The 20,875-nt window shown below is 45.8% G+C and overlaps 1 protein-coding gene across 2 annotated transcripts in view; it reads right to left on the bottom strand.

The window, feature by feature from the left end:
- ANXA2 (annexin A2) overlaps positions 1-19,450 on the bottom strand; it is a 55,725-nt gene extending 36,275 nt beyond the window's left edge. Inside the window, exons 1-3 of one of the 2 annotated variants that reach the window (XM_075006878.1) lie at positions 19,320-19,450; positions 13,018-13,077; positions 6,545-6,644 (exon numbers count right to left, since the gene is read on the bottom strand). In XM_075006878.1, the coding sequence (XP_074862979.1) occupies positions 6,545-6,644; positions 13,018-13,065 (148 nt within the window). In that variant the 5' untranslated portion in view covers positions 13,066-13,077; positions 19,320-19,450. The remainder of the gene's footprint in view (positions 1-6,544; positions 6,645-13,017; positions 13,078-19,319) is intronic. The other variant, XM_075006879.1, reaches the window with a different exon arrangement.
- Positions 19,451-20,875: the final 1,425 nt, after the last annotated feature.

Genomic DNA, 20,875 nt, shown 5'->3' with positions numbered 1-20,875 from the left:
TCTCAGACGATAAATTCCACAGTAGCTACATATAATGTTAAAAATTGAGCTGTTCAATCAGAAAAATGAACTGATCGTGTATATTGTTTGGATACTGTAATCTGCACAAGATTCATGAGCTCTACAGCCTAACCAAGAAATTGTTTTTGTTTAGTAGGAAGACATGAGGTAGGATGAACCACCTCAATCAGGAAACTATGACTTTGTAAATTCATGGTGCTTGCATTTTGGAGAAATAACTGGAGTAGGTGTAGTGAATTTTCTGATTGGGTAAGAGTGGTTTACTATTGCATTTGAGCATCTTAAATCAGGGCATGCAAAAATCCTAAAAACCTCCAGTGCCAAAACCACACCCAAATGTTCCTTTATGGAGTTTATCAAGCTCTAGAGAGGCAATCTGAACTGTATTGCTATAACATAAAACGATAATCCTCAGAACTATAAAACGATCACAACTTTCTAATGGTAACACTGTTGTCCAGACGCTGGGCTCAAAAAGAAAGGTTTGGGTTAGATGCAGCAAATCCTCCTCTGTGTGTTGTTGAGCTCAAATCACGATGGGCAATTTGTACTTCAACTTCCCCTGGCTACGTCTACACGTGCACCCAACTTCGAAATAGCTTATTTCGATGTTGCGACATCGAAATAGGCTATTTCGATGAATAACGTCTACACGTCCTCCAGGGCTGGCAACGTCGATGTTCAACTTCGACGTTGCTCAGCCCAACATCGAAATAGGCACAGCGAGGGAACGTCTACACGCCAAAGTAGCACACATCGAAATAAGGGAGCCAGGCACAGCTGCAGACAGGGTCACGGGGCGGACTCAACAGCAAGTCGCTCCCTTAAAGGGCCCCTCCCAGACACACTTTCATTAAACAGTGCAAGATACACAGAGCCAACAACTAGTTGCAGACCCTGTATATGCAGCACGGACCCCCAGCTGCAGCAGCAGCAGCCAGAAGCCCTGGGCTAAGGGCTGCTGCCCACGGTGACCACAGAGCCCCGCAAGGGCTGGAGAGAGAGTATCTCTCAACCCCCCAGCTGATGGCCGCCATGGAGGACCCCGCTATTTCGATGTTGCGGGACGCGGATCGTCTACACGTCCCTACTTCGATGTTGAACGTCGAAGTAGGGCGCTATTCCCATCCCCTCATGGGGTTAGCGACTTCGACGTCTCGCCGCCTAACGTCGATTTCAACTTCGAAATAGCGCCCAACATGTGTAGACGTGACGGGCGCTATTTCGAAGTTACTGCCGCTACTTCGAAGTAGCGTGCACGTGTAGACGCAGCCCCTGTTTCACTGGCCTGAACAACATGAGCAGTGCATTTAAATGCTTGGCTACCTATGTAATCCAGTTGTTTGCATAACTATTTAAAGTCTATTTTGAAATCTGCAGCTTTTTGCTCATTTTAAAACAAAATAGAGTATATAGAATTATTCTCTTTCAATTCCATAGTCCATTTATAGAGACATTGTATATGTTCAAAGGATCATACGAACAATTACCGAGATAAATATCAGTGATCTCTGGTAGAAACAATATCTTACAGGCATCTTCAGATGTACATAATAATAAATATTGAGCGTTTGTTAAAGTGCTGGAAAATCCCACAAACACGTTCCATTGTTTGCGTGCAGAAAGAATTCCTAATATTGTCACTATATTGATTTTTACATTAGGTCATTTTTGACTGGCAGAAATACCATGGCAAACACGTTTTGAGAGTTTGCAAATGAAAAGTCTACTGGTCTTAGTGTGAAAACAGCCCAACCTGTATATTCAAGTGATCAAAGGAAACTTTAAAGAAAAAGGTTTAGAATTCTTGTGCTTTATCTCCTTAGGCATGTACTCCTTGGGCAGCTGTCCTTAACTGTTTTGTTCCAAAACAAAAAGCAGTCAAGTAGCACTTTAAAGACTAGCAAAATAGTTTATTAGGTGAGCTTTCGTGGAACAGACCCACTTCTTCAGACCATAGCCAGACCAGAACAGACTCAATATTTAAGGCACAGAGAACCAAAAACAGTAAGCAAGGAGGACAAATCAGAAAAAGATAATCAAGGTGAGCAAATCAGAGAGTGGAGGGGTGGGGGGAGGTCAAGAATTAGACTGAGCCCAGTATGCAGACAAGCCCCTATAGTGACTCAGAAAGTTCCCATCATGATTTAAACCATGTGTTAATGTGCCAAATTTGAATATAAAAGCCAGTTCGGCTGTTTCTCTTTCCAAAAAGGTGCGATAATTCCTTTTCAGTAACACACATACCTTGAGGTCATTGACAGAATGCCCCATTCCATTAAGATGTTGATTAACTGGTATGTGGATTTGGAGTGTTTTGTTCCACTGTAACACCAAACCAGAGTCTACATTTACAAGTCAACACATTCTTACAGGGCGTGACAGCTTCTTGATCATAGATACAAGCCCAACCCTGCAAACACTTATATAGGAGAATATTTCTTTTTTATTTATGCATCTGCAAGACCACGAACTACTTATGACACATTTAACAGGCAAGTTCCCCAGCTCTTAAAAAAGTCAAAGCTACACCTGAACAAATTGTTTATTCTCACAAAAAGAAAGTGAACAAACATTAGCCTAGCTTTTCCTGACAGGACAAACCATTCCATTTCTCAGGGTAATGGAAATAAGAATACAGTAGGGTCTCAACATTTGCAAGGGTGCTGTGTTGAGAATACTTGTGAATGTTGAATTTGGCGAATATGGTGCCCTGCCCGGGGCCCTGTGGGAACCGGCAGCTGCCGGCACTTGTGAATAGTTAATTCGCAAACACTAAGTTTGCAAAACGTGATACCCTACTGTAATTAATGGCTTGGTATGCCAGAGTAAGGATATGCCTGTATTTATGGGAAGACTGACGCACTGGCAGTCAATCGTGCAGGGTTCGATTTAGTGTGCCTAGTCGGGACACACTAAATCAAACTGTCAGGGTGCCACTGTCGATCCCAATATTCCTGGCAGCTGTGAGCAGTAAGGGAAGGTGATGGATCCCAACAACATCCCACTGTATGGACTGAGGCAAAAATCGATTTTAGATAAGTTTACACCAGCGGTGCAATTCTCATAGCTAAATTTGCACAGCTCAAAATTTACCTCCTCGTGTAGACCTGGCCTAAGTGTCTTTACCTGGAAGGCTTCTCAGAACTTTTGAAATGTTTAAAGTTGCCATATAATCAGCAAAGCACAATACTGCTGATTAAAGCTAAACACAAAGCAGGGCCACATACCCCTCAGAGCTTGCTCTTTGTTTTAAAAGCAAATGGGAATTTCAGATTTTAAAAATCCATTCCTGCTTTTGTAAAATGAGCTCTTAGGGAAAAGGACGTTATTTTTCCCTATGACTCTGTCTGCTGGTGGAGGACGTTCGCAGTTTTGTTTGGTAAGATAGTTAATTACAAAATAACCCTTTTAATGAAAGAACATTTCCCTTGCACAGAAGTGTCCTGCTGTGAGGAACAGGCAACGGTTTTATGCCATTGTTTGCTCAGTTTCCATGAGACAACACTGAGGAATAAAGGAGGACTTTGTTCAGATTCACAAAACTCAGCATTTCCTTCAGATGATAAATTGCTCAACTTTTAATGTCTCTCTGTTCTGCTTCTTGGCACAACCTCAGCAATTCCTGCCACACCCAACTCTGTACTCCGATCTGGAATATTACCCACACCCTTTCTTTGTTAAGGAGGAGGATGAGATGCCTTTGCTACTGCCCTTACATGTCCATGCTCTAAGTGTGATAGAGTTTGTTGTAATCAGTTTGTGATGTTTCTTCCTAACGTGGTTCCAACAAACGGGAGTGAGTTGTGTCCATAAGGCAGCTCTTTCCCCACAATACCAGGCTACCTGACTGCATTTCCAGCTGTTCTCTGAAAACCCAGGCAGCTATTGCACAGGGACTCAGCCGGGCCAGAGATCCTGCAAAACCCTGAGATGTTCCCACAGCACAGCTGCTTGGAAAAGGGCTACTTCTTCAGTGGAAATTGTTCAGGTTTTGGTGAAAAGATGAAAAATTAATTTAACCAAAAACTGCAGCATTTCAACATTAAAATGCCCCCATCACACTCACTGAAGTTCAGGTGTATGATGCTCCCATTTTCTTTTGAAAGCTGGGATCTCCAGTGGGAGGTGGGACTACTTCTCTCATCATGCACTATCTCCCGTCTAAGTGGCAGAGCAAGGGGGAGATGGTGCAACATTGTATGCAGAATGCCACCATACTGTATGGGAGATGACGTGCAGCTCGAGACAGGAGCTTGGTCCAAGACGACTCAGGCACCAGAACTACAGATCATTTCAGAATTCAGATCTTTTTGTTTCTGGGTCTGTTTTTGATGAGGATTCTAGTTTTTCTGCAAAACGTAGACCCTTGTTGCAAAAACCCTCAGCACCGCTGAAAATCCAGTTTTCCCATTAAAAACCGTTGCAGTGGAAAATTTTCCAACCAGTCCTAACCAGCGGTCAGACACTGTGCTGCACATAGAGCAGGGAAGATGGACAACTGGTCAAACTGGTTAGACAGGCATTGTTAGGGGCGCTGAGCTACACAGCAAAACAAGCACAATCAGTTGTTAGAAGACAACAATACGACAGTGAACTCTCTAACAGTGAAACGTGGCTACCTACTACAGTTACTAACCAAGGGTAATTCTTCAATCGATTTAGTTTGGGAATGCCAGCAAACCCCTCAGCAGACTGGAATACAACTACTACCCTCATGGTCCATGGATAAAAGCCATGGTCAGAGCTAACCACACCACTAACAATTACTTGTTACAAATTGAGATAGGATGTTGGAGGAGCAACAGAGGCAGGGCCTATGATACAGCAACACTGCAGCATCTTCGCCATTTGCTATTTATCGCTCTCATTAGGCAGTGTCACCTATGATCAAAGTCAGAATACCTGAATGGGTGGAGTCCAGTTTAGAGACTGAATTATACTTAGGGATGTAGAAACTACACAAAGGGCCATTTTCAAGGTTATCATATTTTGAAGAGGCTGTGGACAGGGCATTAGACAAAATCATAAGAACTAGGTTCTGTTCCCACCTTTGACAGATCTGCTATGTGACTTCTATTTAATTCAGATTGTGAATTCTTTGGGAGTACGAAACTACCACCTACTGCACTGTTTCATGGCACTTGAACAGCCTGGTGGTCACAGTGCATTTTAACTAAATGCAACAATAAAATGATATTGTTTTCATTATGATGGCCTCCTGAGGTGCCTTCCAGCCCTAGGATTCTATTCTACGATTCATTGCTGCTTCACACTTTCCAATTGAGTCTCTTTACTTTTACACCAAATATTTCAAAATATCAGACCATTCTCAGAAAAATTATTAATTCCTTATCCTAAAGAGGAAAGATTTAAATGCACCGTTTAATCATTTTTTCAAAGTTCAGCATAATCATGCATGGAAATGTGGCTTTTTATAGACTTATCCCAACCACCTGTTGCTATAACCAGATTTAATTACAAACTTTCATTCTCTTTCTAAGACTATTGTACTGGCAGTTTTAAGTCCTTTTCTTGCCAAGATTTCAATAGTGCAAGTCATTAGACAGCTCACCTCCACCCCACTCACCTGCAGCAGGAGACTTCCGGCTCCTCGTCCTGCACTCAGGCAGGTGGGGAGCCCATGGGCAGGTTTGCTGGATGCTAGCACAGGTGCTAGAACTGCTTCTGCACTCCCCACCAGCAACTTGAGCATTTACTGCCTCAGCCGCTTGTGTGCTCCCCAGCAGACAGACGCAACTTGAGCGATCCCCACCAGGCAGCAGAAGGAAAGGCAAGAGCCCTTCCCTGCTAGAGTGCTCACTGCCCAGAACCACCCCAGGCAGCCGGGGGAAGGCACGGAGACCTTCCATGCCTGCAGCAGCCAAGGCAGAGACCCCAGCAGCGGCTTGTTTAGGTAAGGGGAGCAGGAAGGTGATCCTGCACCTTCCTCCTGCTTGGGCCCCACATCCCCAGCTTGCTCTTGGACCCATCCTCCTACTCAAACTCCACATCTCCAGCCCATTCCCACACCCCTCCTCCTGCTCAGATCCCTCCCCCACTGCCCCTGCACCCCTCCTCCTCCTCAGACCCCACCCCCCCAGCCTGCTCCTGCACCCCTACCCCGGCCCCACACCGCACCTGCGCCCCTCTCACCCCACACCTCCAGCCTGCTTCTGGTTGGACACACCATGCCCCAATACCCCAAATCCCAGCTCATTCTGGCAGCTCCCTCCCACACACAGAACCCCTCATTTTTGGTCTCACCCCAGAGCTTAAGAAAGCTCACATCAACTACTAGCCTGGGCTCCCATAAAGAGAGGCTCTCTCGTCCTGCTTCAGAAGGGGGCCACATCAGTTTTGTGGGGTCCCCCAACCCCAAAAACAGTTCCCCACCCCTGCATTAGCAAGGCCACCCAAAATTGATTGAGGGAACTTTAAGTGGCACATCAAGAAACCCAGCATCTGAGATCAGCTCTTTCACTTGCAAGTATAATATGGAGAGTGGGAACACTTCCCCTACCTTTGGTCTTGATGGCTGATTCAATGGCTGCTGCATCTCTGTCAGCATCAAAATTTGCGCATGCCTTCACGGTGGCGTATGCACTCGGAGGAAGAGAATGCTGAGATTTAAAAGATACAAAAAGCAAAATTGAGTCTTACGTTTTGTTTGTGGCTAATGTATTCTTCCCAAAAGGTGAAGTATCAGAGTCATTTCCCCAACATGCACACATGGACAACCTATTAACGTAACTGAAATTCAGCTCAGTGCCTTTGTGTTTGACCTTCTGAATGTATTACTGTTCCAGGAACTTGCCCCCAGCCATGCATTTTTCATTCAGGAAAGCACACACCTATGGGCATCACATCACTGGGGATGGCAATCACGCTGCAATGCTGAGGACAGTTCACCCACTAAAGTTAAAATGGCAAAAACCTTAACCAACTGGGCTGGCTAGAATTCAAAGAAGTCTGTGCCATAAACCAACTTGGAAGAGATTTCAAAAGTCCAGTCAGACAAAAAACAGGACATTTGACATTTAAAACTGACAGTCTGCTCTTCCATTTGGACTACTCATTTCCCTTGGTCTGTACCTTCAAACGCTTCCTAACATTTCCAGACCACGAACCTCCTTCCTGGAGTCTGATTAGTCTGTGTACCCCAAGTTTCACCTCATTTAAAAAAAATTACTTGCTTTCAAAATTGGACATTCCAATACAAAAACGACCCAGCACACTGTTACTGAAAAATTATTATTTTATCACTCATTTTTTAATCTAAGAATTCTAAAGTAAGTCAATTAGAATATAACTAGTGTACTTACATTATGGTGTATATTATATAGAATTGTATAAACAAGTCATTGTCCATATGAAATTTTAGTTTTATGGATTTTGCTATTGATTTGTATGTAGCCAATTGTAAAACTAGCCAAATATCTAAATGAGCTATATCCCCTGGAAGACCTCTTCATATTGCCAGGGGGTATGTACCCCTGACTCAGAACACTGTTTTATGGTCAAATTGTTAAAAGGAGGACACGTATACAACACAGCCTCTAAAGTACCACTGCAGTTGTCCACAGAAGCCATATTGCACACCTACCACCACCCCCCACTCATGCATCTGATGAAGCAGGTCTTTGCCCACAAAAGCTTATGCTTCAAAATATCTGTTAGTCTATAAGGTGCAACAGGACTTCTTGTTGTTCTCTGTATATTACACTGGCATACACCCTGGGCTCTCCTTTGAAAATCTGAGCTACGCTGCAGAGACAGGGAAGCCGAACACATTATGGAAAGGAAACACTCATTTTTGTCCCTAATACTAACAGCCCTTTCACACAAAGCAGCCAGAATCTGGCCGACAGCCACTCCATGGGATGCACAATTTCCCATTATCTATATATTTAACTTCCCACAACAACAATAAATGGAAAAGCGTAATGCCATGTGTCATACAATACACATTTGAAGGCTTTAACTGATTAAGTTGGCACTGTTGGATGACCTGGCACAGTTAACCCACTTAGCCTCAGAGAGTTAGACTTGAAAAAGCAAAGCGAGGGGGTGGGGTAGCTCATTCCCTCCCTATGCACAGTATGAGCCATTGACGCTGAATATTATGCTGACAAACGGTAACTGTAATGGAGGGGAGAAAAGAAATCAGGCCCCATCTATGTTTCAGGATTGATTCTTCCCAGATTGCTCAGGCACTCAAAGCCATGTGCACCCTTAGATATACAAGAACTTCTCACAGACTTTCTAGTGAGTTTAATAAGCATCTTGCTCTTGCACCCCATGCAAGAATTTCAGCCCTGAAGTGTAAAGCAACATGGGCAGTTTGAGCAAGACCAAAGCAGAGAATGCAATCATGCTTTCCTCTTTCAGCTGGCCATTGCCAATGCTTCACTCAGGTGGAAAAGAGGTGAAGCCCAACATTTCAGAAGTGATTAGAGATACTGAGTGCCTCAACTTTTAGGTGCCCAGATTGAGCAAACTTCAAGGAACCCACTTCTCAGAGAGGAAAGGGGTTCAAAACTTGTCAAAACTCAGGAACTCTTTAGACAGCCTACCCTAGGCATACAAAAAATCATTAGTCACCTTTGAACATTTAGGCCTAAACAACTAGCTCAAGGTCACCTTACTCAGGACACTACCACTGATGCAAAATCCAGGTTTCATGACTTCCAGTGTGCGCCTCTAAGCAGAAGTCAATGTTGCTTCTGAAAACTTTGTGGTAGGACACAAAACTCTACCCACAGCCATGCAGTGAACTTCAGCCCAACTGCCTCCTTCCAGAGCATATTTAGGATCAGACTGAGATATCAGCTTAATCAAGCTCCACAGAAGCCAAGATCACCCATAAGAGCAGTTGCTTAGGAGATAGGGTAATTATGCCTTGGAACAAGTATGTGTCCTCGTAGAAGGCTTATCTACACAGGGAGTTATTCCTGGCTAACGCCACGCATGGATACTCTTAACTGCCTTATTTGAAACTAGTTGTGTCTATTAAACTAATTTGGAATAAAGCATGCTTAGTCTGGAATAAGTGTTTCCACAATTAAGAGCTAATCAGAAAGAGTTAATTCACTCCGGAGTCACATTTCCCTTATTCTGGATTAACTTTCATGTGTAAACAAGCCTTTTTGCTCTATAGGTCTGAGACAAACATAAATAGCTGCGTCTTGTCTCTGGTCATGTCAGACCAATCTGTTCAGTTTTCTGGTGCAAGTAGTGCACTCAGCACACCCTATAGGGCTAATACTCTTTTGGGGAAATAAGTTCCACAAAGACTAGTTTTGTTTTTTCAGTGAATTGCCCTGCCTGGTCAAGAAGAGCAAATACTTCAAATTCAACAATTTTTTCAAGTGTTCGGGCCTCTTTTAGTACTTCTGGAATATGAGGGCAGCATAAAATTCTTGATGTCAGCTGGCAGAGGGCACCTGGGATGCACAGAGTTTTACAGGGGTCCCTGTGTCAGCTAAATGCACAGTACGTCACCTGAAGTGGTGTGTGAAGTCTCTACCATGAGACAGCGCTCACTAGTCATCCTAATTATGAAACATACGTATGGAAAATATTTAAAAAGTTATGAATCTACACTGGAAATTATGTTCTTCAATCCCTGAAACAAGAGGGTGACGCCTCTCTGACAGGTTCTATTCTGGCAGAGGGTAGTAGACGTATATCTTTCTGTCTGGTCATTGTGGCTCACAAGTCTGTTTATGTACTGAGTCACCATCTAATCAAGATTGTGAAATTGGCAGAAGATTGTGAAATGTATATGAAGGAGCACATAGCAAGTCAGTGTCCAACTGATGAATAAAGTTCAAAGGACTGTTTTAGTGTATCAAGGGTTCCAAAGAGACACCCAAGAGCCTTTACATAGTGGATAAGCTGGAAGCATATTGTCTTCTGAAAAAAGGCACACAGACAAGTCTAGCTGAAAAACCCTGGAAGGACACTGAGGGGACTCCCAGTCTATAATAAATGAAAATATTCACTACTGTTCTAGAACACACAGAATCACAGGGCTGGAAGGGACCTCGGGGGTCATCTAGTACAGCCCCCTGTTTCAAACAGGACAAACTCCAGTTAAGTCATCTCAGCCAGGACCCTGTCAAGCCAGGACTTAAAAACCTCTAGGGATGGAGAATCCATCACCTCTCTAGGAAACGCGTTCCAGTGCTTCACCACCCTCCTGGTGAAGAGCTCTGTCCTAATAGCCAACCTACACCTCTCCTTCTGTAACTTCAGAGCATTGTTCCTTGTTCTGCTATCTGACATGCAGACATGAATTTTTACGTTTCCATTTCTTCTACTTCAGATCACCAGCAGACAAAAGACACTCTCCCATTGACTCAGCCTGATGTGGTTGTTGCAGGATGTAGAGCTAAGCTGCATCCACAAGTTTAACTCAAATTGCATATCCGAGATCGATTTGTCTACATAGGGTAGACCTGCCCTTAGTGAAACTGGTACAGTAAAACCCCAAGGTACATGGAAATTGCATTTCCAGCAGCCCCCACATAACTCAACTTTCACATAAGTCAGTGGAGGGGAACCCCTCCTTCCTCTGAGCCCCTGGGAGCCTGAAGCCAGGTGCAGCAGCACCTCGTCAGTTTCCAGGCTCCCATTCAGCTGGGGGGAGTAGCCCCTAGCTCCCAGCTCAGCAGTAGCGCCTGGCTCCCAGCTCGCTTGGGGCTCGGAGGAGGAGGGGGGAAGGGAGAGGAGGGAGGCGGTCCGGCAAGCCTCTCAGCCCAGGAGACAGGCGCAGCAGCACCTGGTCAGTTTCCTGACTTTCCTCAGCTTGCAGGAGCGGGAAATTGACCAAGTGCTGCTGTGCCTGGCTCCAGGCTCCCCCAGGCTTCCCTTCCTCCCAGCAGCAGAAGCATCCCCCTGGTTTCCCCCAGCTGGGTGAAGCCAGGGGGAAGCCGCAGTGCCGCTCCTTCCAGTGCTTGGAGCCAGCAGCGGAGTACTGAAAGGAGCAGGTCCACGGCTTCCCCCTAGCTTCGCCCAGCTGGGGGAAGTGGGCGGCTGGAGCCTGGGATTTCAACATTTGCATTAACACGTTAAAAAAAAAAAAAAAAAAAAAAAAAAAAAAAATCACATAAAGTGGGAGTTTACTGTAAGCTGGAGTACGATGCTTCTTTGGAAGTAGCAAGTCCGTGAATATTGTGGGTAGCGAGTGGACCAAGGGCTGGACGCTCCAGGGAGCTGCTCTGAGGTCTTTGGGATTGGGGTGCCCTACTGATAACCCACTGAAACACGACAGAGCCTGCATGGACTTAAAAGGGGTGCTGTGTTGTCCCAGACTGGTGGCATCAGGACTGACAGCAGGCACAGACAAGGCTCTCTCTCACACTAAGTGCAGGTGGCAGCGTGCTGCCTCATAACCCTAGCAAGTGTCACAGTACTCATTGCTTGAAATTGCCCAGTGCGGGGGCGGAAAAAGGGCTGATGGAGCATTATTTTTAACATGTGGTTTAACTGGGCCATTTGCTGTGGTTTAGGGTTTCAGTTTTATTGGTCAGTTGTGAGCAGCCAAAGTTTTTTTTAATGGATCAACAAAATATTTTTGCCTCATTAACCCAAGTTTTTTTGCTTACTTGCATTAGGAACAAGTAATGGGGCGCATGCGCGGAGCAGGTGGACAGCACCCACGTGTGTAGCTTAGAGGAGCCACATTTAAAGGCTCCAAGAGCCACATGCGTCTCCAGACGCCACACAGCAGCGTCCCGTTCACCACATATGGCAAGTGCGGAACATACTGGACACCGGGGGGCCTAGTCCATTGGCAGTCAGCATTGCAGAGCTGGGATTCACCTCCTCCCTGATTACAATCATAAGCAACCACAAATCATGGCACAACATCCTCATATTTCACGGTTGTAACCTCATCTTGTACCATTGCAACATCATGGATCACACACAGACACCTGTGGTTTCCTGGACAGCTCAATTAATACCCTAGGACAAATGCTGAGACAGGGTGAATTAGCAAAGTCCACTGACATACATGACATCATGCTAGACCTGGCAGAAGAGAGTCTGAACTCTTATGGAGGGAGAAGAGGTTATTTTGTATGGAAAATGACTTGGAGGGGGAAGGAAAATTTTGGAGGGAGGAAAAAAAAAAAAAAAAAGAGAAAAGAAAAGAAAAATCAGGTGTTTTGATCCCTGCCCCTCCAAAAAAAAGGCCCACCAAACCTGAACATTTTTCAAAATCTTCAGCTTTCAGTTTGCAGTAACCAAAACCTGAGAACATTCAGGTGTGTCCTCCCCTCCCCAGCCCCCCGTGTGTGTGTTTTGTTTTCTAACGAAAAGCTAAGCATTTAGAACATAAGGAAAATAGTTTCCATCAAAAAAAATTATGCAGGAAAAAAAAGCATTTCCTGGCCAGCTCTGACTCACACCACTTATACATCAGCCTTGGAATTGGCCCAATCTAGCTCTTTCCTTTCCACCTCTCCGGTTGTTTAGACTTTTGGCGTGTTTTCCCTGCCTTTCTACTTCTAACCTCTTGTCCATTTGGAGAAGCAAGGAGGAGATGCACCATTTCTTGCATCTGATGAAGCCAGTCTTTGCCCACAAAAGCTTATGCTCCAAGACATCTGTTAGTCTATAAGATGCCACAAGACTTCTTGTCATTTCTTGCTGTGTACTTAGTCTTCCCTGCAATGCCTTTCAAGTGGCAAAAAGCACAAACTGCCACAGCTTGGGAGAAACTTAATTAAACCCACTATCTGCGCAAGAGACGTGTGTGATGGGTGTCCTAAGGGTCACATGTATCTCTAGCACCACACATGGAGTATTACCCGCCTCATTTTTAGTCTGGGTCAATTCAATTATGTGGCATTTCAGAGCTTCACCCATGCAATCAGTACAGCTCAGGCTCAGTCCTAACAAAGGTATCCTGGAAAGGAAAGGAGACAAGCATTTAAGAGATTGTCATAATAAGTCTCTTTGATAGCTCCTCACAGCAATACTTACATCTCCCTCAAGGCTGAGCTTGCCGAGAATTTCACGGATTGTAGACATCTTGAAAGGAAACTGGAAAAAAAAAAAAAAAAAAAAAAAGGAGAGAGACGTCTTTTTTTTTTTTTTAAGCCAAGCACACTACAACACATTAAACTGGTCTTCTTATACCGTTTTACCAAAGCTAGTTCAATCCAGCAAGAGATGAAATAACGAGATATTAATTCAATGGGAATTGGTCTTCACTCTCCTATATGGCAGTAAATGACCATTATTACTCAAAATCACTTTTCGGAACTTTTACATTTCAGTCCATCAGTTTGGGAAACCTCACTGTATTCCTGAAAACTACTACCAGATACACCCTTCAAAAAAATTCTCCTCCCCCTCTTCCTCCAGGTCTCTTACAGTCAAACACTACTGCTCAGGAAAAGAAATAGAACTTGTTCAGTCTCTAGTAAGTTGGAGAACTCCTACCAACAAAAAACCCTCTGAGATTTCAAAAATCAATGCCACTCATCAACTCACTGCCATTTCCTAAGAATCCATCAGGATTCTAACTAATGACATTACATTAATGAATTCTGGAACACAGACAACTAGCAGCTTTATTTTAGCATCAACAAAATTTCTTTTAGAAAAACTGTACTCTTGGCCCGCATCACCATTGAAGAGAAAACAAATAAAACAACTATTTTAAGCCAATGACCTGCAAGTCAGAGGCTAAATCCCTCAATCATAAGTCCTGAAATAACTTAAATTCACAGAACCCATTTGTATTTTACAGAAGCAGCTGATGTTATTTGATCTGGAACCCCTGAGCCACAATGCTTGCGCTTAACTTGACACTTGAGCAGTTTCTAATATTATCACTAAAATAAATTTTAACAGTTACAATCCAGGGGCACAAATATAGTGATTAGCAGCATGAGTTCCAGATCACAGGTAATAAGGACCCATTCAAAATGCAGTCCCCAAAAGTAACAGGAGGGCAGCCTTGGGCCCTGCACTTTGGGCACCGGAGTCGGGGGTGGGGAGTTGCCCCAGGCCCCACCCCCCTCAGGATGGTCCTGTTTTTCAAGCATCTAATATAATTATGCGTCTAGATGAAAAATAAGCCTAATGTACTTAGAGCCTATAAACTGCACAGCGATCATTTCTACTGGAGAAGCTGATGTCATTATGTCACTTTGTCTCTGACCAGTGTGGTTTCTTCACATAGGCAATAGTATTGTTTGATTGGGAGCATCCTAAATCATCATGAGTAAGAGGAGGAGAATAATTTTTTCCAAGGGGTGTAAGCAGGAGGAGTTTGGGCAACACCACTGCATTTCTGAATTCTGGCAGGAAAACAGGAGCTCCCAAATTCCACCAGCCGGGATTAAAATATGACCATGTGTGTCACCAGATGTTGCTATTACACCAAGCATTTATCATTACCTGTTTCATATGCTAAAATTGAAGGCTGCCTTGTAGGGACTCCAGCAGCAAGAAACATAGAGGCTATGTCCCACGGGAAAAAGGAATTAAATTAGATAAAGGGCAGTGCTAGCACTTCAACTAAGAGGTGGAGAAATGTACCCCTGCTCAGACCATTAACCACTACGTTATGTGAAGGTGTTGGAAACAAGTCATGTTTGTTACCCACACCCAGTTAATATTTAGCACAGATGGGATTAGGATAGCTGTCCTCAGTACACAACACCAACAAACTAAACTCAGCCTGGCTTGGAATGCCTCCCTCCCTCCCAGGCCCTCTGAGATACTGCTCCAGCAGCCAGTTCTTTTCCTCACTCACCTAATCACCTCCCCTTCCCAGACACTCTCCCTGCACACATCCTTTCAGTCAGTTATTCTTCCAACTGCCAGCACCATACTCAAGAGTAAAATTGGGAGCCAATAGTTCAGAGGTAGCTCAGCTGAGAGCTTATGTTTAAGGGGGGCTAGGAGTTCCCAACTGAGATTGGGAGGGACTCAGCCACTTCCCTATTGCCAGAAACTCTACCTTGTTCTTCTGCTACAGATTGAACTGCTCTAATCCAGCACCCTCAGGGTCTGGTGCCAGATGAGAGAATTTGCCAGACCAAGGGAGGTCAGTATTGTGTAGTAGCATTACCAACCCTTCCACTGCCGACTGGGCTCTTAGAAGACATTCAGGGGTAAATGACAGATAAATACCAGCACAGAACACCGAGAGTGAGGACTGGTGGCTGGAAACAAACTTTATGGGACCACAGGAAACTTGGCCACACCCATGATAAGTGGCTGTCCAGCTAACTAAAATCATGTTGGATAAATTCCAGACTAGAGAGGTTCAAACTGTAGTAGAGCTCAGCCCCTTACAATACTCCATTTCCAAGTGTGGCTCTTTTGAAAGCAGAGTGTGCTAATGGTTGATGCCAAGCAAAGAGCAACCCTCTCATGGTCATCAAAACATCAGACAGTGCTGTCAAAGAGCATGATAATCTTGAGGAAAACAGCCTAAAGAAAATAAACACTGGTCCCTAGGTACCTTACATTGCAGTACTATAGGACATTGCTGAAAAAGGGGCCATGTGTAATAAGTTACATATGGCAAGAAATAAGGCTTTATATTTTTAATACTAAAAATCTACTTCTACCCATATCCCCCAAGCACCATCTATTTAGCAAAAGTATTATATTTGGCTAAGACGACATCATAACAAAATGTCTTATTTTATTTTTCTTAGTTCCCCTATTCAACAAATACTACTACTTCTCCTTCTTCTATGTTTCTCAAGTTCAAGACAGAGCTGCCCCAGATATTCTACAGCTGTATAGACTAGATCGGTTTACTATGATGGTCACAATTTTAGAAGTGTGAAGAATGATTTTCCCTTCCTACCAAACTTGTCTTATTTCTCATCGCCATCTCTAATAAAGCAGAAGAACAGCCTGGAATGCCCTACAGTGTGCATTTCTGATAATCAGTCTGGTTTTTAATATTAAGAAATTAATCCTTGTTTTAACAACAGCAGGAACACTGCTGGACAAATTCAGTGTAATCTCCTCCATATCTAATCTGTCCTAGCTTGTCCTGTCTGTAAGGCTTTTAAGCATCCAGAACAAAGAGAATCCTTAAACGTTCTGACGCAATTTAGGTGGGAAAGGAGCAAAGTTTAAACTGTACTTACCTGTCCACGGAATAATTAAGATATAATATCAAAGGGAGTAAGTCTGCATTGAAATAATCAGTTTTAGGACAAAAATTCAGAACAATCCAGATCCAACCCTCTAAAAAGAGGCAACAGAAAAGAAGTCGTAAGGCCTTGCACAGTCCTTACTCATGATGATTGCAAGGATTGTGATAGGTCAGTTCCATTATGAAAGCCAACGTACTTGTTAAGCCATCATAAACTGTAATGTTACAAACAAGATAACCTTTGGACTTAAGATACTTGAAAACTGATCATCAGGACATGACTAATAAGTCTCTGGTCTTGCATGTCACATAGGGCTAAACAGCTCCACCGGAAACTAAAAGAGAATGCAATTGTAGCCTAGTGTTTCCCAGAGCTTTCTGCAAGCCTTCCATTTCTAAATCAAATAAAAACCACACTGAATCAGACTTGTTGGAACAGAAAACTTGAACAGAGTCCAGTAACTGACCTAACACACCCTGTGGTACAGTTGAAAGTGGTATATTCATGGTATTACCCAGAAACAATGCTATAGCAACCACAAGCCAATCAGAACCAGGTTTAGTGCAGATCAAAAGAAAACTGGCAGCATAATGGGGATTTCTGTAAAATCAAGGTTACAGATAACCATCTATTACTGTACAAATGGTTAGCTACTCACAAGTTCTGCATTAGAGTTTTGGCCACATGCACATCAAGATATGCTCCTTGTTCTGAGGTAAACCCCCTTGTTACTGGTGAAATTCTGACTCATGTGGTTTGGATCTGGGTATATTTAGAATAAAAAAACAACATGCACTGTCTTGCTCTTCCTTAAGATGGAAGAAATTTGGGCCTCTATTCTGAAGCCTTAAGGCAAGATTTCATATTAGCAGGCAAGCTGAAGCAATCTGCTTTTCTTCACAAGGCTATCACATGACCCTGAATGACAATATCACTCTTTATTGAGCTAAGTAAGAGATCTCAGTTATTCTTTGCTGAGACAACATGCATTTCACAGGCAGCAGGTCAGTTGCTTACACTGTTACCGGTCTGTGTCTGATCCTGTACCTCTTACCCATATAGGTAACCATCAGGCAGCATGGTGATGTTAGTTTAGATATACAGGTTCAGATTTCTGTTTCTGAGCACAGCCCAGATGTGTCATGAAAGAAAATAAAGGTTCCAGGGAAGTAAAAAAAGATAGCCAGCTGTTTTTTGAACAAGCAGCAGTCCTGTGAGGAGGCAGCAAACCTACATTCCTAACCTGAAAAAGTACACCACTTTTCTGAATGACAGAAGGGTGTTCCCAGGCTTGTGGGGCAAATAAAGGAAGAAAAAAAGAATGGAAACTTTTAACACTCAGAAGTTTAAGTCGTTCAACCAAATCAGGGTGTGGCGACAGAGCAGCTGCTCAGACACTAGAGAGGGAAAATGTGGAGGAGGAGATAAAAAAAAAAACAGTACCACAGAGAAAGAGCAGCATGTCTGTTCAGAATGGAACAAGGACCAAAGGAATTTATCTGAGTGTGCTAGTAACTGGAAATACAGGCAGGGCCAGGCTGTGTCCACAAGCTACACTCTAGAGCTTAGCAAGGTAAATGAAGCCATGAGTTGATTACATTTGAAGGGAAAAGATTTCATAAGCCATAGCTGGAAACCTTTATTTCAACCCACCAACAGTGCACCTTATTTCAGTTACTGATCTGCACCCACAAATGTACTCCTTAATCATAGTCCTAATGCATAACCTTTCAATAGTCTTATGAACGGTGACTCCCAACGGTACTATAACTGTCCAGTAGTGAGCCAAAACCACACACAGACTCCATGAAAATGCCCTAGTACTGCATTCCTACAGTTCAGATACATGGTCATATTCCTCATCCACCCACAGCAGGGGTGAAACAAAACCCACCCATCCTGGCACTGACACACAAGGCCCAAAGAGCAGCACAACTGCAGCAATTTTGCTAATGGGGCCTAACACAGAATGCCATCCTCCATGACAGACAGTGGCATGTACAGCTGTGTGGTGAGGGGAAGATGGCGTAAGAGCAGTGAGGTTCAGCTGTTGATTCATTATCTAAAGCTACTGTATCCGAATAGGAAACCTTCGGGGGCCAAAACTGCTAGAATAGCGGTTTGGCTGTTGCTATGGCTGCAGTGCTTTACCACACCCTGAGAAAAGTAGAGTGAATGGAAGGGGTATTCCCACTCTGAAACTCACAAGCAGGGCCCATTTATATGCAGTCATGCACAGAGCTCACAATTTGTTCTGTCCTAACATTCACTTAGGGATACACCTGAATGAAACTTACATTTAAAGTGAAGTTAACAGCTCAGCTGTCGAAAATGCCTCTACAAAGCTCCTGGATGAAACAAATGAATCTTCTCCACTGTGACAAAACTGCTCATTCATTTAAAGAGCCTTATAGTACTTTAATAGGAGAAGAAAAGCGATGTAGTTCTTATGGGACTTTTTAGTAGTTTGGGACCAACTCCTCCTGGTTGGGACTAACAAACAAACCTCCTTTCCACACACCCCCTCCCCCCGCCAAAAAAGTATAACGTTGAGACTTCAGTAGCGTAGTTTCATGCTAATAAGTTTAAAACAAAACTTGATCTGAGCTACTGAGCCCGCCTGACTGCGCGGCAGGACGCCGAGAACAACGTTCAGAGAGAAAAAAAGAACAACGCAAAGGGGAAAAAAATTAAAAAGAAAAAAGCCCCGACGGGCGGGGGAAGGAGGGAGCCGAGAACCTTTACCGCCTGGAGGCCACACCCAGCACTGCAGTCTGGCTCCTTCTCCGATGAATTGCCATGACAGGCACCGTCCCAGCCAAGCTCTGCTGCCTGCAGCCCTAGCAAGGGTGGTAATGACTTTATTGCAGGTGCTATTTATGCCTCCCCAGGCTGTTCCCCGCAGCCCCCCGCCCGGGCCGGCATTCACCGCGAGTGACCTAAGCCTGCTCCTGGCTTCCCTCAAACAAAGTTTCCTGTTGAACAGCAGCGGCAGAAGCGGGGCGCGGCTCCCAGCCTCGCACGGCCCGGCCCCGGGGCAGCTTTGGGGCTCCGCAAGGCTGGTTCACACACACCCAACCTTCAGCACAACGAGTGCCGCTGCCGCCCCCCGTTGCCTCGGGGCACTGCTGGGCTGCCCGCCTCGCGGCTTACCTGGGGCCAGGCACGGGCTGCGCCGGGATCCGCGGGACTCGGAGAGGGAGGGCGCTGGCAGCTGGGGCGGGGGTTTTGTACAGAGCCACATCTACAGCCTGGCCTAGTCCCCACCCCCTGGCACTCCCCCGCCGCCCGCCCGCGGCAGGCGCCCCACCCAGCGGCTCTGACTCAGCCGGGCCGGGCCGGAAGGGGGCAGCTGCTGCGGCACTTCGGACCCCGTTGGGGGCTCAGCCCCCGGCAGCCGCTCTCGGCCTCCGCCCGCGGCTCTCTGCAGCCCCCGCCGAGCGGCTGGCGCGCAGCTGGGGGAGGGGGCAGGGCGCCCACAGCCCGCACCCCTCCCCCCTGCCGCCGCTCGAGGCGGGATTTGGGGGCAGGAGAGGGAGGGGCTGCGGCGGTGGGGGGAGGGGCTGGAGAGAAGCCGGGTCGGGGGGAGGGGATGAGGACGTTGCAAAGTTACCCGGGCCGCTTCCCTCGGGCAGCGGGAGCAGTGTGCGCTGCTGCGGGCGGACCCTCCCCCTGTGGCTTCCCAGCGGCTGCAGGAGCGGCGTGCGGACTCCCACCCCCCGGGGACACCCAAATGTGGGGCTGGGCAGGTGGCGAGCAGCTGGAAGCGCTTCAGCCCTGTTGCGGTGCCAGGGGTTAAATCGCCTGGGGGCAGGAGGCGGGGCAGGAAAGCCATGGGGGTGGCAGGCGAGGCAGAGATGGAGCCTAGGGGAGCTGGGCCCCAGGCCGGGAATAGTCCCCGGGCCCAGGCCTTACAGGTCCATAAAACACACCCGCCACCCATACTTGCTGCATAAAGCACGGAGGGGCAGAGGTCTCCTGGAGTTCCCAAGATAACCCAGCTATTTCTAGCCAGGGCTTTCTATGCGGTGCTCTTTTTTTAATGGCCACACAACCCTCCTGTGTGTCCCCACCAGCAGCACTTGCACCCACTTAGTGGGGCAATGGAGGGAAGTTAACAGCCTGGACTAAACAAAGGCATTCACAGGTGTGAGCTCTGCCCGGAGCTGACAGCAGAGGTGCAAATAACAAATTTCTTACACCTACTTTCATATCGCAACCCCGGCCCGGACTTTGGGGGAGGCGCTGAGACAGTACAGTGCCTGTAAGAAATTTAAGTGCAGGCTGGCATGTGGGGAGCACAGGGCAGGGGGTTGTGGTGTGTGGGTGTACGGAGGGCCCGAGGAAGGACTGGGGAAGTAGGGTTGTGCAGGGGTCAGGGCAGGGGCTTGTGGGGCATGGGAGGCTCGGGGCAGAGGGTGTGGTTTGCTGAAGGATGGCATAGCATGCCATAAACACGTAACCAGAGGACCACAGCAGTGCTGGATAGGGATGTGTGCGGGGAAGGCCACTGCAGATGGCTGGACTTGAGCAGAATGGGCTCTGATAATTGGTGGCAGAACCCCTGCTAGCTCATAACAGGTCTTTATGCAGGAGGAGGGCTAGGGGTAAATCCTCTGCTGATGAAGAGCTCAGCTGTCTTGTGGAAAGGCTTGGTGTATTCAAGGTAAAAGGGCAAAGCCCTTCAGGCATCCAGTGCCTGGGACAGA

This window comes from Carettochelys insculpta, chromosome 12 (assembly GCF_033958435.1).
Source record: "Carettochelys insculpta isolate YL-2023 chromosome 12, ASM3395843v1, whole genome shotgun sequence".
NCBI classification, from domain to species: Eukaryota; Metazoa; Chordata; order Testudines; family Carettochelyidae; genus Carettochelys; species Carettochelys insculpta.
Note: the sequence above shows the minus strand (reverse complement) of the source record. Positions and strands in the feature narration are given on the sequence as shown.